General features: G+C 43.1%; 1 protein-coding gene across 3 annotated transcripts in view; it reads left to right on the top strand.

Annotated features, from left to right (window-relative positions):
* The window catches only part of LOC133258052 (ATP-binding cassette sub-family C member 4), a 184096-nt gene that overhangs the window by 56199 nt on the left and 112429 nt on the right, over window positions 1-15468 (top strand). For all 3 annotated transcript variants that reach the window (XM_061434391.1, XM_061434389.1, XM_061434388.1), the window contains 4 exons: window positions 9140-9229; window positions 10299-10462; window positions 11480-11605; window positions 12706-12955. In XM_061434391.1, coding sequence (XP_061290375.1) covers window positions 9140-9229; window positions 10299-10462; window positions 11480-11605; window positions 12706-12955 — 630 coding nt within the window. The remainder of the gene's footprint in view (window positions 1-9139; window positions 9230-10298; window positions 10463-11479; window positions 11606-12705; window positions 12956-15468) is intronic.

Below are 15468 nucleotides of genomic sequence, written 5' to 3'. Positions count from 1 at the left end.
GGTCTTGATCATGAGCTTAAGGCTGTTGGAGTTACTGAACTGGTAAAGGGGAACCCTTGGAAATTTTGATTAAGGTAGTAAATGATCAGAGTAGTGATTTAGGAAAATGCAATGAAGGCTATTGTGTGTGGGTACATGTGAAGTTGTGAGTCAGCTGAAAAAATGATTGGAAAGGACATCACATCTGGCTATTCATTCCTTCATTTCATTCTTACTATTTTGCCCATTTAGTGAAGAGTTTAGTGAGAGTGGTGGGTCATTGAAAGAAAAAAATAATGTCTTATTTAATCTCATATGTGAACTGATATAGTACAGTACATGTTAGACAAAATAGCAAAATGAATTAGGTGTGGACTTTCTAATGCATTATAATATTCATGAGAGATGGAGAAAAGAAAGGATTCAGCTTGCAGGGGTTTATTGTAGAAGGGGAGAAAAGTGTTCGTTAGGAAATCCTAGTTCTGATAGGAATCCGCGAAGGCAGTCTGCCTTGAAACTTCGGCTGTTTCATAAGCATCGCTGGTTTGCTTACCATTATTCCAAAATTTGGGAGGAAAAACCCCAAACACCACCATCCTATAAGGGCAGGCATCATTTTTGTAGATTCTTTCCCAGTCTTTATCCAGTCACACATATTAATATAGTTACTGTGTTTATATATATGGCTTGTGTTCAGTTTCTGAGTCACTGTATTGACTGCCCTTTACCTCCTCACTAGCTATATTCATGGTCGAGTGGACTCACTGTGTTCACTAGTCTTAGGGTGACAGGTGTTTGTGTTCATGGCCTTACAGGGAATGTCTTTTTGATCCATGTTTTTTTCTTGGCTGCATATGCCAAAGTCATCTTCAGACAGGATTTATTTTGTTGCAGTTGTTTGCAAGACCGAGTTTGGTGGCACACTGTTCCACTTGAGCTGTGCCAGTCCCATAGTGACAATATGTGTACCCCTGGAGGTGGGCTGTGCGTAATGGGGAGTAATAGGTTTTTACTAGGTAACCATCTGGAAAGCTAATTGGTAATCCCTGCTTTCTTTGAAAAATTCCTCAGCAACAACCAAACTCCTATACCCTTCCATCAAAAGTCAATGTAAACAAACTCCTAAGTTTTGGGTATGTGCTGTGCTGTGTGTACTCAGCTGTGTTTGACTGTTTGCAACCTCGTGGGCTATAGCTGGCCGGGCTCCTCTATCCATGGGATTCTCCAGACAAGAATACTGGAGTGGCTTGCCATTTCCTATTCCAGGTGGGGATCTTCCTACCCAGGGATCAAACCCAGGTCTCCTGCATCTCCCTTCATTGTAGGCAGATTCTTCACCATATGAACCATCAGGGAAGCCCTCTTAGGCTTTAAAAGTCAAAGTCAAAGTCGCTCAGTCATGTCCGACTCTTTGTGACCCCATGGACTGTACAGTCCATGGACTTCTACAGGCCAGAATACTGGAGTGGGTAGCCTTTCCTTTCTCCAGGGGATCTTCCCAACCCAGGGATCGAACTCAGGTCTCCCACATTGCAGGCAGATTCTTTACCACCCGAGCCTCTAGGGAAGCCCAAGAATACTGGAGTGGCTAGCCTATCCCTTCTCCAGCAGATCTTCCCAACCCAGGAATTGAACTGGGGTCTCCTGCATTGCAGGTGGATTCTTTACCAACTGAGCTATTCGTCTTTTCCAAGACAAGTCTAGAGTATCTCTGTTTTAAGAGGCGGGTTTCTAAATCTCAGGCTTCCCTGGTGGCTCAAATGGTAAAGAGTCTGCCTGTGGTGTGAGTGACCCAGGTTTGATCCCTGGGTTGGGAAGATCCCCTGGAGAAGGAAATGGCAACCCACTCCAGTATCCTTGTCTGGAAAATTCCATGGAAGAAGGAGCCTGGCAGGCTACAGTCAGACACAACTGAAGTGACTTAGCAACGCACCTCCCACTTGAACATATCTCCCACCTCCCTCCCTATCCCACCCCTCTAGGTTTGAATTCCCCAAGTCACAAAAGCATTGGTTACCTTTACATATGGTAATGTAAGTTTCCATGCTACTCTTTCCATATAGCCCGCCTACTCCTTCTCCCTCCAGCCTGCATCTTATGGCGAATGGGATTTTAGTTCCCTGACCAGGGATTGAACCCAGGCCCCCTGCATTGGGAGCATGGAGTCTTAGCCACTGGAGCAGGGAAGTCCCTCCCTTAGCATTTTTTAAGGAGGGGGCCTGGAAATCTGTATTGTTTAATCTGTGCCCCAGGGATTCTTAACCATGGAGAAAGTTTTGGAAACTCTGTACTGGGGAATGGTGAAGGGAACAGCAGGCCAGATCAGGCTGGTGGAGATGTGGTGCCTCCCTGGAAAGGGAACGAACAGCATGTATATTCTTCTTCCTTTCCCTGGGGCTTGTGCTGCTATCATGACTCATACCTATTTTTAAACATTTTAATTTTTTTGTCTACCTGTGTTTTCTCGTCTCCATTCTTTAAAATATTTCACTGCGTTTACAGTTTTTGATTGGTGGTTATTTTCATTTTGGTCTTCAAAGGTCATTGTTTTTTAAATTGTTTCAAACAGTCAAAACATAAAATTGACTAGGTTTGCCGTTTTAAAGTCTACAATTGAGTCACTGGTGTTAAATCCATTCACATTGTTGTGCAGGCATCACCACCATGCATCATCAGGTCTCTGCCTCATGAGTGGCAGCTTTCCATTTTACTTTCTGTCTGAGTGTATTTGTCTGTTCAAGGAACCTCACATATGTGGAATCGTATAGGAGTCGTCCTTGGGTGGCTGGCTTATCACTTTGTCCTCAAAGCTAGGTTAGCTGTACTCAGTATTCATTGGAAACAATTTACTGTTTACCCAGGCCCTCAGCTGTGGCGATGACTTTGAATTAGTTATGGAGGAAAAGGAAGGCATTTCAGAGAGAACTGCATCCTCTCTGGGTGCTTTTCCGAGCAATCTGCTCTGCCTTGGTTCTGTTTTGAAGCCTTCATCCCCTGCTTCCTCTGGGACTCATTAGCTGAACTAACCGGGCCGTTTTCTTCGCTTGTGACCTCTGGGAATTCACAACTCTGGTATTTTATATGCTCCACTCCAGTGAGTGGGAGAACGTGGGATTTAGGGATATGAAACTGGGTGAAGAGTGTGTAAAGATGGCTTTCTGGGAGGAGCTTGTGCTCTTGGCTCTGTGCATTTTTCTCCTAATTCCCTCATTTGCATCAGTAAGAGAAATTAAGGCCTGGCTGGGTATGTTTGGTTGTAAAACTGTATATTGAAAACATTATTTAGGGAGCATCTCCTACTTTTGTCATTCTGTTTTTCTTTTCTGCTGCACAGATTTCATTTTCTGAAAGCATCCAAGGTGACGTCTAAGGGAAGGGTAATGCAACTAGTTCTGTGACATTATAAAAGTGAGCACCATTGGTTACTTTAGGTTTATTCCTTGTCCTCCTCAATCAAATTCAACACTTTGCTACATAGAAAACATTAGGAAAAAGGAAAAACCCTTACAAAATATTATCATTTTGACAAATTCTCAGTGAAATGATTTACCCTCAGTGAGTTTAGACTGGGTATGTTGTTTTCCCCTTGTATTCTTTTGATCTGAAAGGAAGCATACTAACAATAAAATAATTGGAAAAATGGTTCTCAGTTTAGTTGCTGTAAAAGACAGCATATGGCCTCACGTATAAGTTCTTACCACTGAGCATTCCATTTGAGAAGATAGATTATTACTTTTTAGATGTAGGAAAACATGATTCATTAAAGAAAAATGCTGATAGAAGTCTCCCCTTCCTTCTTTTGGGGTCACAGTTGATTTGTATTCTCATTAAGATTCTTCTCTTGCTGAGCCATAAATGTATATTTATGCATGTTCTTGGATCTCCTTTCTCTTCATTGTGGAGTTTTCCACCCTTTCTGTGGTTTTCCTCCTTTCTGTTGCCCTAGCTCACGTTGATCTGACCAGGGTTCTTGGTCTTCCCCAAGTAGAGGGAAATTGCCTAGAGAACCCAAAAGAAATTCAGGCAAGGTTGTACTGGGGCTCCTGCACTGGTTGTAGGAGGTAAAACGGGCTCTCCTGTTGTCTCCCCAGGTGAGGAGGCCAAGCTCCTTCCTTACGTGGGGTGAGGGTTGTGGTGGGGGTAGTTCAGGTGGTTTGCCTTTCCTTTTGTGGTGTTGAGTGTGGGGGAGGGGGCACTCTGTTTTTGCCACACCTTTGGTTTAGGTCCAAGCTTTTCAGAAATGGCACTTGGTTCTTTTTGTCTTTTTTGTATCTTTTGGTCCAGAATTTGCCCCAACTGCACATGAGCACAGTTATTTTTAGTCCCATATAGTTTCTTTGTATTTTGTAGCTCTAGGAGGGGTGTGTCCAGGTGTGAGCTTTGCCCCATTGCAACAAAAGTTCCCTGATCCCAGGCCGGGGGCAGGGCAGTTCCAAGGGTATCATCTCGGTGACTCAAAGCCCTTGGAGAGGATGAGGTCTGAGAATATGCACAAACTCCTCCTGAGGGGTTCACGTCCTTAGCCTGACCCCATGGTGGCTATCAGGGGCTTCCACCCACCAGTGGTGCTTAAAGTAAAGTGTTAGTTGCCCAGTTGTGTCCAACTCTTTGCGACCCCATGGACTGTAGCCCACCAGGCTCCTCTGTCCATGGGATTTTCCAGGCAGGAATACTGGAGTGGGTTGCCATTCCCTTCCACTAGGAGATCTTCCCAGCTCTGGGATGGAACCTGCGTCTCCTGCATTGCAGGATTGCTTTTTGAGCCACCAGGAGAGCCTGGATTGCTTGGAGTCCACATTTTGGTTCTCATACTCAGAGGGTCCCTTGTCAGCTCTGTATACGTGGTGTTCTGGTGCCTCCAGTAGGTGCTGTGGATTTAGGTGAAAGCTAATGGTACTTGCAGGAGCTAACTGCTACATCCTTCAAAGCTTGTAGAGAGCTGAGTAGGTTGTGCTGGCTTGAGTGCCAGCCATGGAAAATCAGGCCAGCAACAAGAAAAAGGCAGTGGAGTTGTCAGATGAGAGAACAGCAGGTGGTTGATCTTGTATTGACTTTGTTTTTTATTTCCTGCAGTGAGTTTTTTTGTCCACACAACCATAGAGGCAATGTGATTAGTTTTATGGCAGTTTCATTAGTTTAATAGTCACCCATTATGTTCATGCTGGGGGAAGATATTAGGCAGTTTCTGCATCCTCTCCGCAAAAGCAGAGATGAATGGCTTTAGATTATGTAATCATGTAAGCAGGTATGACAGCAACTCTAAGCAACTCTAGGCAACACTCTGGGAAAAATACAGCAGTATTCTGTTTCAGGTGAGCTAAACATACGCTTACCCTAGTTGCCTGTTGGAATAATTCCCATTATCAATTCTGAGGGGCAGGGCCATGAACCAGGAAATAAGCCAAATGCAAAATAAGTGATGAGAGCCTGAGTCTGCTTTCTGTTCTGAGTCCTTTAGGTTCTTATTCGGGGTCTGCTACTCTGATTCACTTATGATATTACGATGCCAGAACCTAGTTTAGAAATAGCAGTAGGTAATGGTGAGCTAGTCAGTTGAAGGGATAACCTGATGGCAGGGGAAAAGATAGAATTATAATGTATGAAAAACCCAAAAAGCATGGCCATTTGGAGCATTCCGTGGGACAGAAGCGCTTCTATGCACTGAGGGTCATCGGCACTGGATATAAGTCTTGCTGGTGATGAGGAGAGTGCAGCATTAAGACGGTGAACTGAGTTCTCGTCTTTGGTTTTAAAGGCCGACTGCAGCAGGGTTTGGGGGAAGATGCTGTTCAAATGAACATTGGATTCTTAAAGGATTAATACTTCTCACTAGTCTGGAAAACTCAATTCATGTGCAGAGAACATTTTTTTCTCTGCTCCTTTGATGATGATATTTGTGTGTCCATATGTGGGTTATGGAGTTTCACATCTGATTCAAAACAGTTGAGAAAGGAGACATTGTTTATTTTTCAAATGGAATGACTAATATTTTTTTACACTGTATTTTTTAAAAAGTTGAACAAAATTTATGTTTTGGCCTAGATTATCAGTTCAGTTCAGTTGCTCAGTCGTGTCCGACTCTGCGACTCCATGAACCTCAGCACACCAGGCCTCCCTATCCATCACCAACTCCCGGAGTTCGCCCAAACCCATGTGTATTGAGTTGGTGATGCCAACCATTTCATCCTCTGTTGTCCCCTTCTCCCACCTTCACTCTTTGCAAACATCAGGGTCTTTTCAAATGAGTCAGCTCTTCGCATCAGGTGGCCAAAATAACATCAGTCCTACCAATGAACACCCAAGTCTGATCTCCTTTAGGATGGACCGGTTAGATCTCTTTGCAGTCCAAGGGACTCTCAAGAGTCTTCTCCAGCACCACAGTTCAAAAGCATCAATTCTTCCGCGCTCAGCCTTCTTCACAGTCTGACTTTCACATCCATACATGACCACTGGAAAAACCATAGCCTTGACTAGACGGACCTTTGTTGACAAAGTAATGTCTCTGCTTTTTAATATGCTATCTAGGTTGGTCATAGCTTTCCTTCCAAGGAGTAAGAGCCTTTTAATTTGGCTGCAAATCACCATCTGCAGTGATTTTGGAGCCCAGAAAGATAAAGTCAGCCACTGTTTGCACTGTTTCCCCATCTATTTGCCATGAAGTGATGGGACCGGATGCCATGATTTTAGTTTTCTGAATGTTTTCAGAAAAGCCAACTTTTTCACTCTCCTCTTTCACTTTCATCATGGAGTTCTCTTAATTGTCCCATAGGTAATTTCTCTACTGCCTATCCTCCACCTCCCCATAAATGGATCCCTGCTCTGATGGAATGAATACTCCACAATTCGTAGTATTGTTCTTAATGGCCATGCGGATTCTAGCATAATCAGTAATTAGATATTTAGATTGTTTTCTAATTTTTAGTAATTTGACATGTAGATCGTTTCCAGATTTATATATTAACAAATAGCAGTGCAAATGAACCTGATTAAAGCCAAATCTTTCTAGACATGTTTAATTTCTCAGGGTGTGTGCATTGGAAAACTTTTGATATGCTAGGTTTCCTTCGAGAGTTAACTGCTTATATGCTCTTTGATGATATGAGATGTTCCTACACCGCTGCCAAACTTAGATGTCATATTTTGAGTATATTTGATTATTAGTAAATTTTCATTAACATTTTGTGTTTCTTTTGTAGTGTATTTCCTGTACATGTTCTTTGTCCCTTAAAAAAATTGGTAGGCTTTTATAATTGTTAATCAATATTTAGTTCTTGATTTATTAAAAGTTAATAACTTATTAATTAACTTAACTAATTTAGGGTCTGACTTATAGAGCAGATTTGATCCAGTTTATTTTCCTTTTATTGTTCTCATGGTAGAACTATTTTGCTTCCACAAGGAAAACAAATTTAACCAAATATTGATAATATCCCATTGTAACGTTAGTTAAGTAAATATAGAACTAAAATAATAGCATTAATTTGTATGTTGTTTTCTCTAAACTGGATGTGAACTGTTTTTACTATAACCTATAGATGCGAGTTCGATCCCTGGGTTCGATCCCTGGGTCGGAAAGACCCCTGGAGAAGGGAATGGCAACCCTCTTCAGTATTCTTGTCTGGAGAATTCCTTGGAAAGAGGAGCCTGACAGGCTACAGTCCACAGGGTTGCAAAGAGTCGGACATGAGAGCAACTGAGCACACACGAACACACTTTATTAGAACTGAAGATTAATTTTCTATAATTAATGGGCAGCAGTGTGTGGACCGAAGAAAAAACAGTACCTAGAAGTTGAGAATTATGTTTTATTTGGTGGGCCTGGAAAATCCCATGGACAGAGGTCGCAAAGAGTTGGGCACAGCAGAGTGACTAAAAAACAGCAAGCCTTGGATTAGATGATAACTGAGTTTTGTTCTGATATGGAATTCCTGTTAGATTGGTTCTGTTAGTCTGTCTGGGGCAGTTATTTCCATTTTGAACTTAGTCCAAGTACATGGTTCTTACTCTAGTTTGTAAGTCATGTCCTTCCTGACAGCTGAACTGGATGTCTGAGCTGTTTATTAGGAAGATCTCTTTCTTGTCGTTGGGTAGAATCTGCAGTCTCCTGGCACTGAGTGACCTCAGCGAGGCCCCGTGGAGTCTGCCTCTGTTCACATACAGTGATGTTCAGGCAAAGTCCTTTGGGAAATCCCCACAAGATGTTCTGGGCTTAACCTCTGCTCTTCCTGCCCAAATTGCAGCCATTTCTGCAACTTACAACATCCATTTCTTCCTCTTCAGTTCAGTGACACTTTAACTCTGCTTGGGCACAATATACCCCCAGGTAGAAAACAGGTCAGCCACAGGGCACACTTCTTCTCGGGGGTCACAGTCCTGCACTGCTGGTCTTTTACTGCCTGAAAACAGGTGCTTCGTATATTTTGTCCAACTTTATAGTTTTGCAGTGGAGGGCAAGTCCAGTACCCATTATTATTTCATGGTTGGAAGCATAAATCTGGCAGATTTGCTTGTAAGTCATGTCTTCCTCATTAATAATACTATTGTCGCATCATGTTCTGTTTTTTTTAATCCGGTGTAGCATCTGAGTGATTCTCTTGTGACCAGTTCTTGATTTCTGTGTTGGCTGCAGTGTTATAATTGCTTCATGTTAACTTTTGTTCCAAAACCAGCCTTTTGGTCCATCAATTCCAATTAGGTGGATTTTTTTTTTTTTCCCCTTTGATATTCAGTTTAAAGTCAGAGTTGGTGTGCACTTCTGCCTTCTTTTAGTTGTTAAAATTAGGGATCAAATATCTACTTCTTCAAAATATGTGTTTTCTGCATGAAAAATTACCATTTTTTTGTATATAAAATTGCCTTTAAAAAGTAAATTGGAACCTTTTAATATATCTGTTTATATTTTGCCCATGTCCAAATTCATCCAAACAAAAACAAAAACAAGACAGGGTTGGGGACTTTGCTGTTTGCTATCCTTGTGGACATGTCTGTCACCACATTGAGGGGTGAAGGACAAACGTGGGTCCCTAGAGCCCCACTGCCAGGGGTCACGCTCCTCATCCTGACATAGCTCAAGACCCCATCAAAATGGGCTCTGTTGTGTTATGTTCCAAGAGTGACTTGGTGTCACCACAGGAATCCAATTCTGTCTCTTTCATTTCAGGCCCTCCGCTTGAGTAACTCGGCCATGGGGAAGACCACCACAGGCCAGATAGTCAACCTGCTATCCAACGATGTGAACAAGTTTGATCAGGTGAGCTGCCCAAGGGATCCTCTTCCATTTTCCATCCTTCTCACTGCATTCAGCTTATTGGGATGCCAGGTTCTAGGGTTTGGTGTCAGCCAGGGTTCTGTTGAGGACATAAGACAAGGGTTCTCTTTATCCAACTCATTTCGTCTGTGTGCAACTTAGATGTAATCATGTGTATTGCCCTGTAGAGGAGAATTTTGTTTTTCTGACATTGTGTACAACATGCTTCAGTAATAGATAGGCAGCAGAGTTCTTGCCCAGCTTGGTTGGTGTCTCCCTTGGTTAGGGGTCCTTCTGGCATGGCCCTTCTTGGCACATGATGTTAGTTTGCTGCCTGATCTGTTTTCCTCCTTTCGAGGTGATGAAGGCCTGGTGGGCAGGAGTTGTTCTTTCCCCTGTGCCCTGTTCAGTGCCTGCTGCATAGGGAGCCTGTGAGGAATAATGCCAACTGGGTGGTCCCTAGCCAGAAGCAACCTACTCTCCACTGTCCCATTACAATCTTTTTTTACACTTTTTGAATAGATCACATTACCCAGGGCATTATAGCTTCTAGACAAATCTATATTGCATTAGACACCTCTCTTTCAGTTATTCATTCATCAAACATGAACAGAGGCCCCTACTCAGTTTCAGGGATGCATAAGATTTAGTTTTTGCCCTGGAGAAGCCACGACCTGTTAGGGAGGTACATACACAAATAATTACTGGAGAGTGAGGGGGAATTAGACTTTCCTGGGGTGCCGGGCAGCTGGAGGGGACACAAGGACTGAATTCTGAAGTAGACGGAGTTTGGGGAAACCCTGAGCTCACCTCTAGGGTAGACAAGATTGAAATCTTCCCAGGGCTGCCAGTCAGCTTCTCCCTGGACATTCCTGCAGCTGACCTTGCGCTGCCCTAGAACAGCATCATCTCGGGCAGATGCTTAGATTTCTGCTTTAGCAGGTTTAAAACCCACTGTGATCATTTCTGTTTAGGTTCCCATCTGTTCTTTGACAGGAGATTGTTTTAAATTGTGTCCTTATGGGTTTTGTTTTTGTATAGTCCTAAGAAGGCTTTGTCTTTTTCTTTTAAGGTAACGATATTCTTGCACTTTCTGTGGGCAGGGCCACTGCAGGCTATCGTAGTGACCGCCCTGCTCTGGATGGAAATAGGAATATCGTGTCTTGCTGGGATGGCGGTTCTCATTATTCTTCTGCCTTTGCAAAGCTGCATCGGGAAGTTGTTTTCGTCACTCCGGTAAGACAAACACTGGTTTAAAAAATTGCTAATATGTAATTGATTAACATCTACCATCTGCTTGAAGTCATTTGCTGGCTCCTCGAGGCACCATACCTGAATAAGTAGAGTGTCCTTAAGCAGAATGTACCTTAAATGATGTTATTTAAGCTTTATTAAATAGTAACAACCTTAGAGGCCCAGTGTCAGATGCATACATTTTTGTTATGCTTGTGTTAGAGCCATTTTCAGGTGTGTATATGTCTGTATCTTGTTTTTAATACGTTATAAGCACCCAAAGAGCAAGATCAGTCTTAAATATGACTTTGTAAAATAACACAGTCCCAGCAGCGTTTGTGATAGAAAAGAGACAGGTGATGTAGGACCTAATGGTGATAAATTAGAGCTGAAACAGGTCCCAGAGTGTTGGAGGTGGGTCATTGTCCAGGTTGTCAGGTGATGGAGATCTTGTGCTATTTGAAGCCCATTTAAGTTTTTTTTGTGTGTATACTTTTTCATGTTGTGTTTTTCTCTCCTTGGAATTTCATTTCCTACCTTTGCTGTGAAAAGCTGTTCCTTATCCTTCGAGACCCTGTTCTATTGCTACCAGTTCTCTGAAGCTTTTCTTGCTCTCCTTTCCCAGTGCCATTAACAACCCCATCTTTTCTGCTCCCCAGCACTTTACTCCTATTTTATTACATCACCTACACTGTCTTCCTGTTAGATTTGGGTGTCTTTCTGACTTCTCTACCCAACCACAACCTCCTTGGGCAGGTGGTTTGTATCTGACTCATTTCAGGTCTTCCTTAGCCAATACTGTAAGTTCTCCAGGTTACTTCTTGAAGTGGGCTGAATGGTTGACTCCCTAATTGAAGTCTTCCTCCGTTTGTACTCTGAGTAGGACCTGCCTGTGCTGTCAGCTCAAGAGAGCTGTAGGGAATCATTTTATCCCTGGTGCTTGGCTGTGCCCCTGCTGCTGTCGGTAAGGAAATTCTTGCTGTGGTCACTAAGGCTCGTCTCTCACGTCTGTCCCCTTAGGAGTAAGACTGCAGCCTTCACAGACACCAGGATCAGGACAATGAATGAAGTTATAACGGGCATCAGAATAATAAAAATGTATGCTTGGGAAAAGTCTTTTGCAGACCTTATCACCAATTTGAGAAGGTAAGTTTTTGTACACACACCTATTTTCTGGTTTATTTCATATTTACTGAGTGGTTTAGAAGTCTTACCAAGTTTTCAGATTAAGGTGAATTTAAAGTTCACCCTTTATACACATGGCAGGAAGGTTAAATAGAATAGGAGAGACGTCATTTGAGTAAAGGAACAGATATATATGCTTCTTACTTATACAGAAATTAAGTAACAAGTGTTTCTTAATACCATACATCCCAAATGAGCAATGATTTAAGATTTTAGCATTTAAAATGATATTTAAACTGAAACTATAACTTATATAGCACGAATGGGAAGATTATAGAGGTTGAGTGTACATGTATCAGGCCAGACTTTATGAATCAGTATTGTTCCAAACAGAGCCATAAAAATATTTTTTATGCTTTGCTTTATGTTTATAGAATGTTTTCTTCTGTTTTTCATTTAAATATCTGATGAGTGTTTGTACTCCAGCACTGGGTGCCTAGAATTCTCTGGCTGCTCCCGTCACCTCTCACTTTGCACCTTTATGGGTGCCCCTCCCTCTGCTGGGGATGCACTCCCATCTTCCTTCTTCTCTGGCCTCCGCCAGCCCTGACTGACTCCAGCTCATCTTCTCAAGTTCCTCGTCCCTGTGACCTGCCCTGACGCCACTGCTCCGAGTTAACACGCCTTTGCTCTTTGTTTCTCTGCTCCCTGCTTCTATCTGTTGTCTTCGAGTCTCTCAGTTTTGGGGTTGCTTATTCTCTTTCCTCTGATTTCATGAGCTCCTGGCAGGGACGGGCTCTGTCTTTTTGTCATCAGCGAAGAACTTAGCCCAGGACTTGTTACAAATGCTGGTTGAATGAAAGTTCAAACCTTGTCTAATTGACCCAAAATAGTGTGATATCAAGACTCCATTTAGTTGGAAGAGTGAAGTGGTGATGAAGTGTGTGGTCCTTATCTCGACGCAGAGCCCCTGGGCATGCAGTGTCTCCAGGACGTGAGGGATGGATTATCTTAATCTGTGTCCACTCTCTAGAAAGGGACCACTCACACAGGGCACTGAATGCATGTCTTGGATGCGGATGCTTCTTTTAAAACCTATTTCCTATGCTTTTTTTCCCCAGAAAGGAAATTTCCAAGATTCTGAGAAGTTCCTACCTTAGAGGAATGAATTTGGCATCATTTTTTGTTGCGAGCAAAATCATCGTTTTCGTCACCTTCACCACCTATGTGTTCCTTGGCAACGTGATCACAGCCAGCCGTGTGTTTGTGGCGGTGTCGCTGTACGGGGCTGTGCGGTTGACAGTCACCCTCTTCTTCCCTTCGGCCGTCGAGAAGGTGTCAGAGGCATTCGTCAGCATCCGAAGAATCAAGGTTTGCTGACATATAAATTTATTATGTTGTAGGTGGATTTTGTGTCTTTTTTTTTTTTTTTTTGCCTCTTTTTATTTGGTGTCAATGTGTTCCAGTTAGCTGAGGTTTAGTTTTCTTAGTGCCAAGGCTGGCAGTCATTCCAAAATGTCTCAGTACTCCCCTGCCTTCTGATACAGCTGCTGCCGCCACTAAGTCGCTTCAGTCGTGTCCGACTCTGTGCGACCCCATAGACAGCAGCCCATGAGACTCCTCTGTCCCTGGGATTCTCCAGGCAAGAATACTGGAGTGGGTTGCCATTTCCTTCTCGAATGCATGCGTACATGCTAAGTCGCTTCAGTCGTGTCTGACTCTGTGCGACCCCACGGACAGTAGCCCACCGGGCTCCTCTGTCCACGGAATTCTCCAGGCAAGAATACTGGAGTGGGTTGCCATTTAGAGTGCATTGTTAATATCATATGATCCCTGCTTACTTATAGGTGGTAGTATGAGTCGCAGGGGTACAGGCTCTTGATGACTGCAGGATGATTAAGTTGTTTGAAAGTAGGAAAAGCAAACAGATTGCATCTCCTGTGCTACCTTGAATGACTAGGTAATGACTGTGCTCAGTCCTGGCGTGAATAGGATTCCTCTCTAGGCCAGGAGGGGAGGAACTTACTGAGAGGTCCCTGCTCACTAAGTGGCCTCAGATTCACTAAGTTCTTTGTATCTATTTTTAAAATAGATTCTTTCCTCCATAGTTGTTTCACTTGATTTCTGAGCTTCCCCTTTTGATTTGCCTCTTTTTGTTTCTGCCCTTTTTCTGTTACTGCTTAATCCTCTCTAGCTGCCCTCTTCCTTTCGAACTTGTGATTCCAACATACCCACAGTCTGTCCTGTTCTCTTTTTAAAAAGTGTCTTTAAATTGCCAGAGATGAATAATTTCCATCACCAAGATAAGACCCTGTAGATATTTAAGGATTTGTGTTTTTATGAATCAGTCAAAAACGAAGATGAATTGGCTCTGTGAGGCAGCCTGGGCATGAAGTGTTTGGGCTTTATAGAACTTCTAACTTGTTTTGTTCCCATGTCTCCACAGTGATGGTTGGCCAATAGATTTCTAGTGAAATTAGCTTTGGCTGTGGTTTTGATTTTATTTTTTGGTCTTGCCATAAAATCTGAGATATTTTATGAAGTTTCTGTAGTATAAAAAAACCATTGCACCTATCAGTCTTATGAGGTCAGTTTGGTCCCCTGAGTTTATCTTTATTTCTGATGGGGCTTCTAACAACACTGTTAAGGAATGGTCCATGTAGTTCAATAAAATTTCTTTGTGCTTTCACATCTTGAAGCAGAACATTTAGGAATGGATTTGGACCATAGTAATGTTCTCAGTGACACGGTGACCTGTCCAGATGGAAGCTTCACATGTGTGTTGTGTTGCTGTGGTTTTGTTATCGCTGCTGCCAGGGCTCCCTGTGTGGTCCAGAATCTCTGAAACCCTGTACACATCATCTAATTTTATCTCCACAGCAATTGAATGAGATAAACATTAGTGTCCCTACTTTACAGATAAGGAAACAAGTTCCTGTGTAACAGGTGAAATAGCTCACCCATCCTCACGCAGCTTTCAAATGACATAATTAGGATTCTGCCGAAACCTGATTTTTTTTTTTTTTTAAACCACTGTTAACAGAACCTTGTTCGTACCTTCTGGCATGTGGAATGGTGGAATCTCTTGACTCACTCTTTTGGGCCCCCTGGGTCACCTTCTCCTCTGTCCTTGATTTAAGTAAATGCTGCTGAACCTCCAGCAGCCCTGTGACCCTCTCCCAGCACTTTCGTTCACCTGGATCTAGGGCTTTATCTATATGCATGGCCAGCCCTGCACTGCCCAGCATCATGTCCAGTAGAGTGATGCTGACTCCCTGGGAGTGTTCAAAGTTCCCGGGCTGCTTTGAGTTTTAGGGCTGGCAAGTCACGTGGAAGGAGAAGAGCAAGAACTTGGTTCCTTCTCTTCCTTGTCTTTCACCTGGATGTGTTCATGCCCAATTAGAAGGTCAAAAGGACAGCTGGAGTGGAAGAAAAGGTCAGCTGAGTTTACTGACCCAAGTGGTCAGAGCTGGGCAGGGTTTGATCACAGATGGGCTGGAGGCGTGGTGGCCATGTAGAGTTTAGAACAAGGTGTGGTATTGAGTCCTGCTGCCCCAGTGCCTCCCGCAAGCTGGGACTCAGTAGACTGGGTGGTCGTCTCCCAGGATTTCCACTCAGGTCATGTCTGGGAGCCCTAGGAAGGAAACCCACCACCCCTGCGCACCTTAGAGCGGGTGCAGTGGTGCCTTTATTTTTCTCTTAGTAATAAAAGGGGACTGAAGGCCTTGGCATTGTGCTACTGCAATAGGATTATAAATATCTTGTCTTAACTTAAAAGTACCAAAAGTCTTCAGTGTCTTTTACATCCAATGAAATGTGTCTCGGAGGTTAATATTATTCAGAAAGCTGTGTAGGTTTTCCCTTTCCAGCCACTGGGAAGTCAA

This window comes from Bos javanicus, chromosome 12, assembly GCF_032452875.1.
Source record: "Bos javanicus breed banteng chromosome 12, ARS-OSU_banteng_1.0, whole genome shotgun sequence".
Taxonomy (NCBI): Eukaryota; Metazoa; Chordata; class Mammalia; order Artiodactyla; family Bovidae; genus Bos; species Bos javanicus.
Note: the sequence above shows the minus strand (reverse complement) of the source record. Positions and strands in the feature narration are given on the sequence as shown.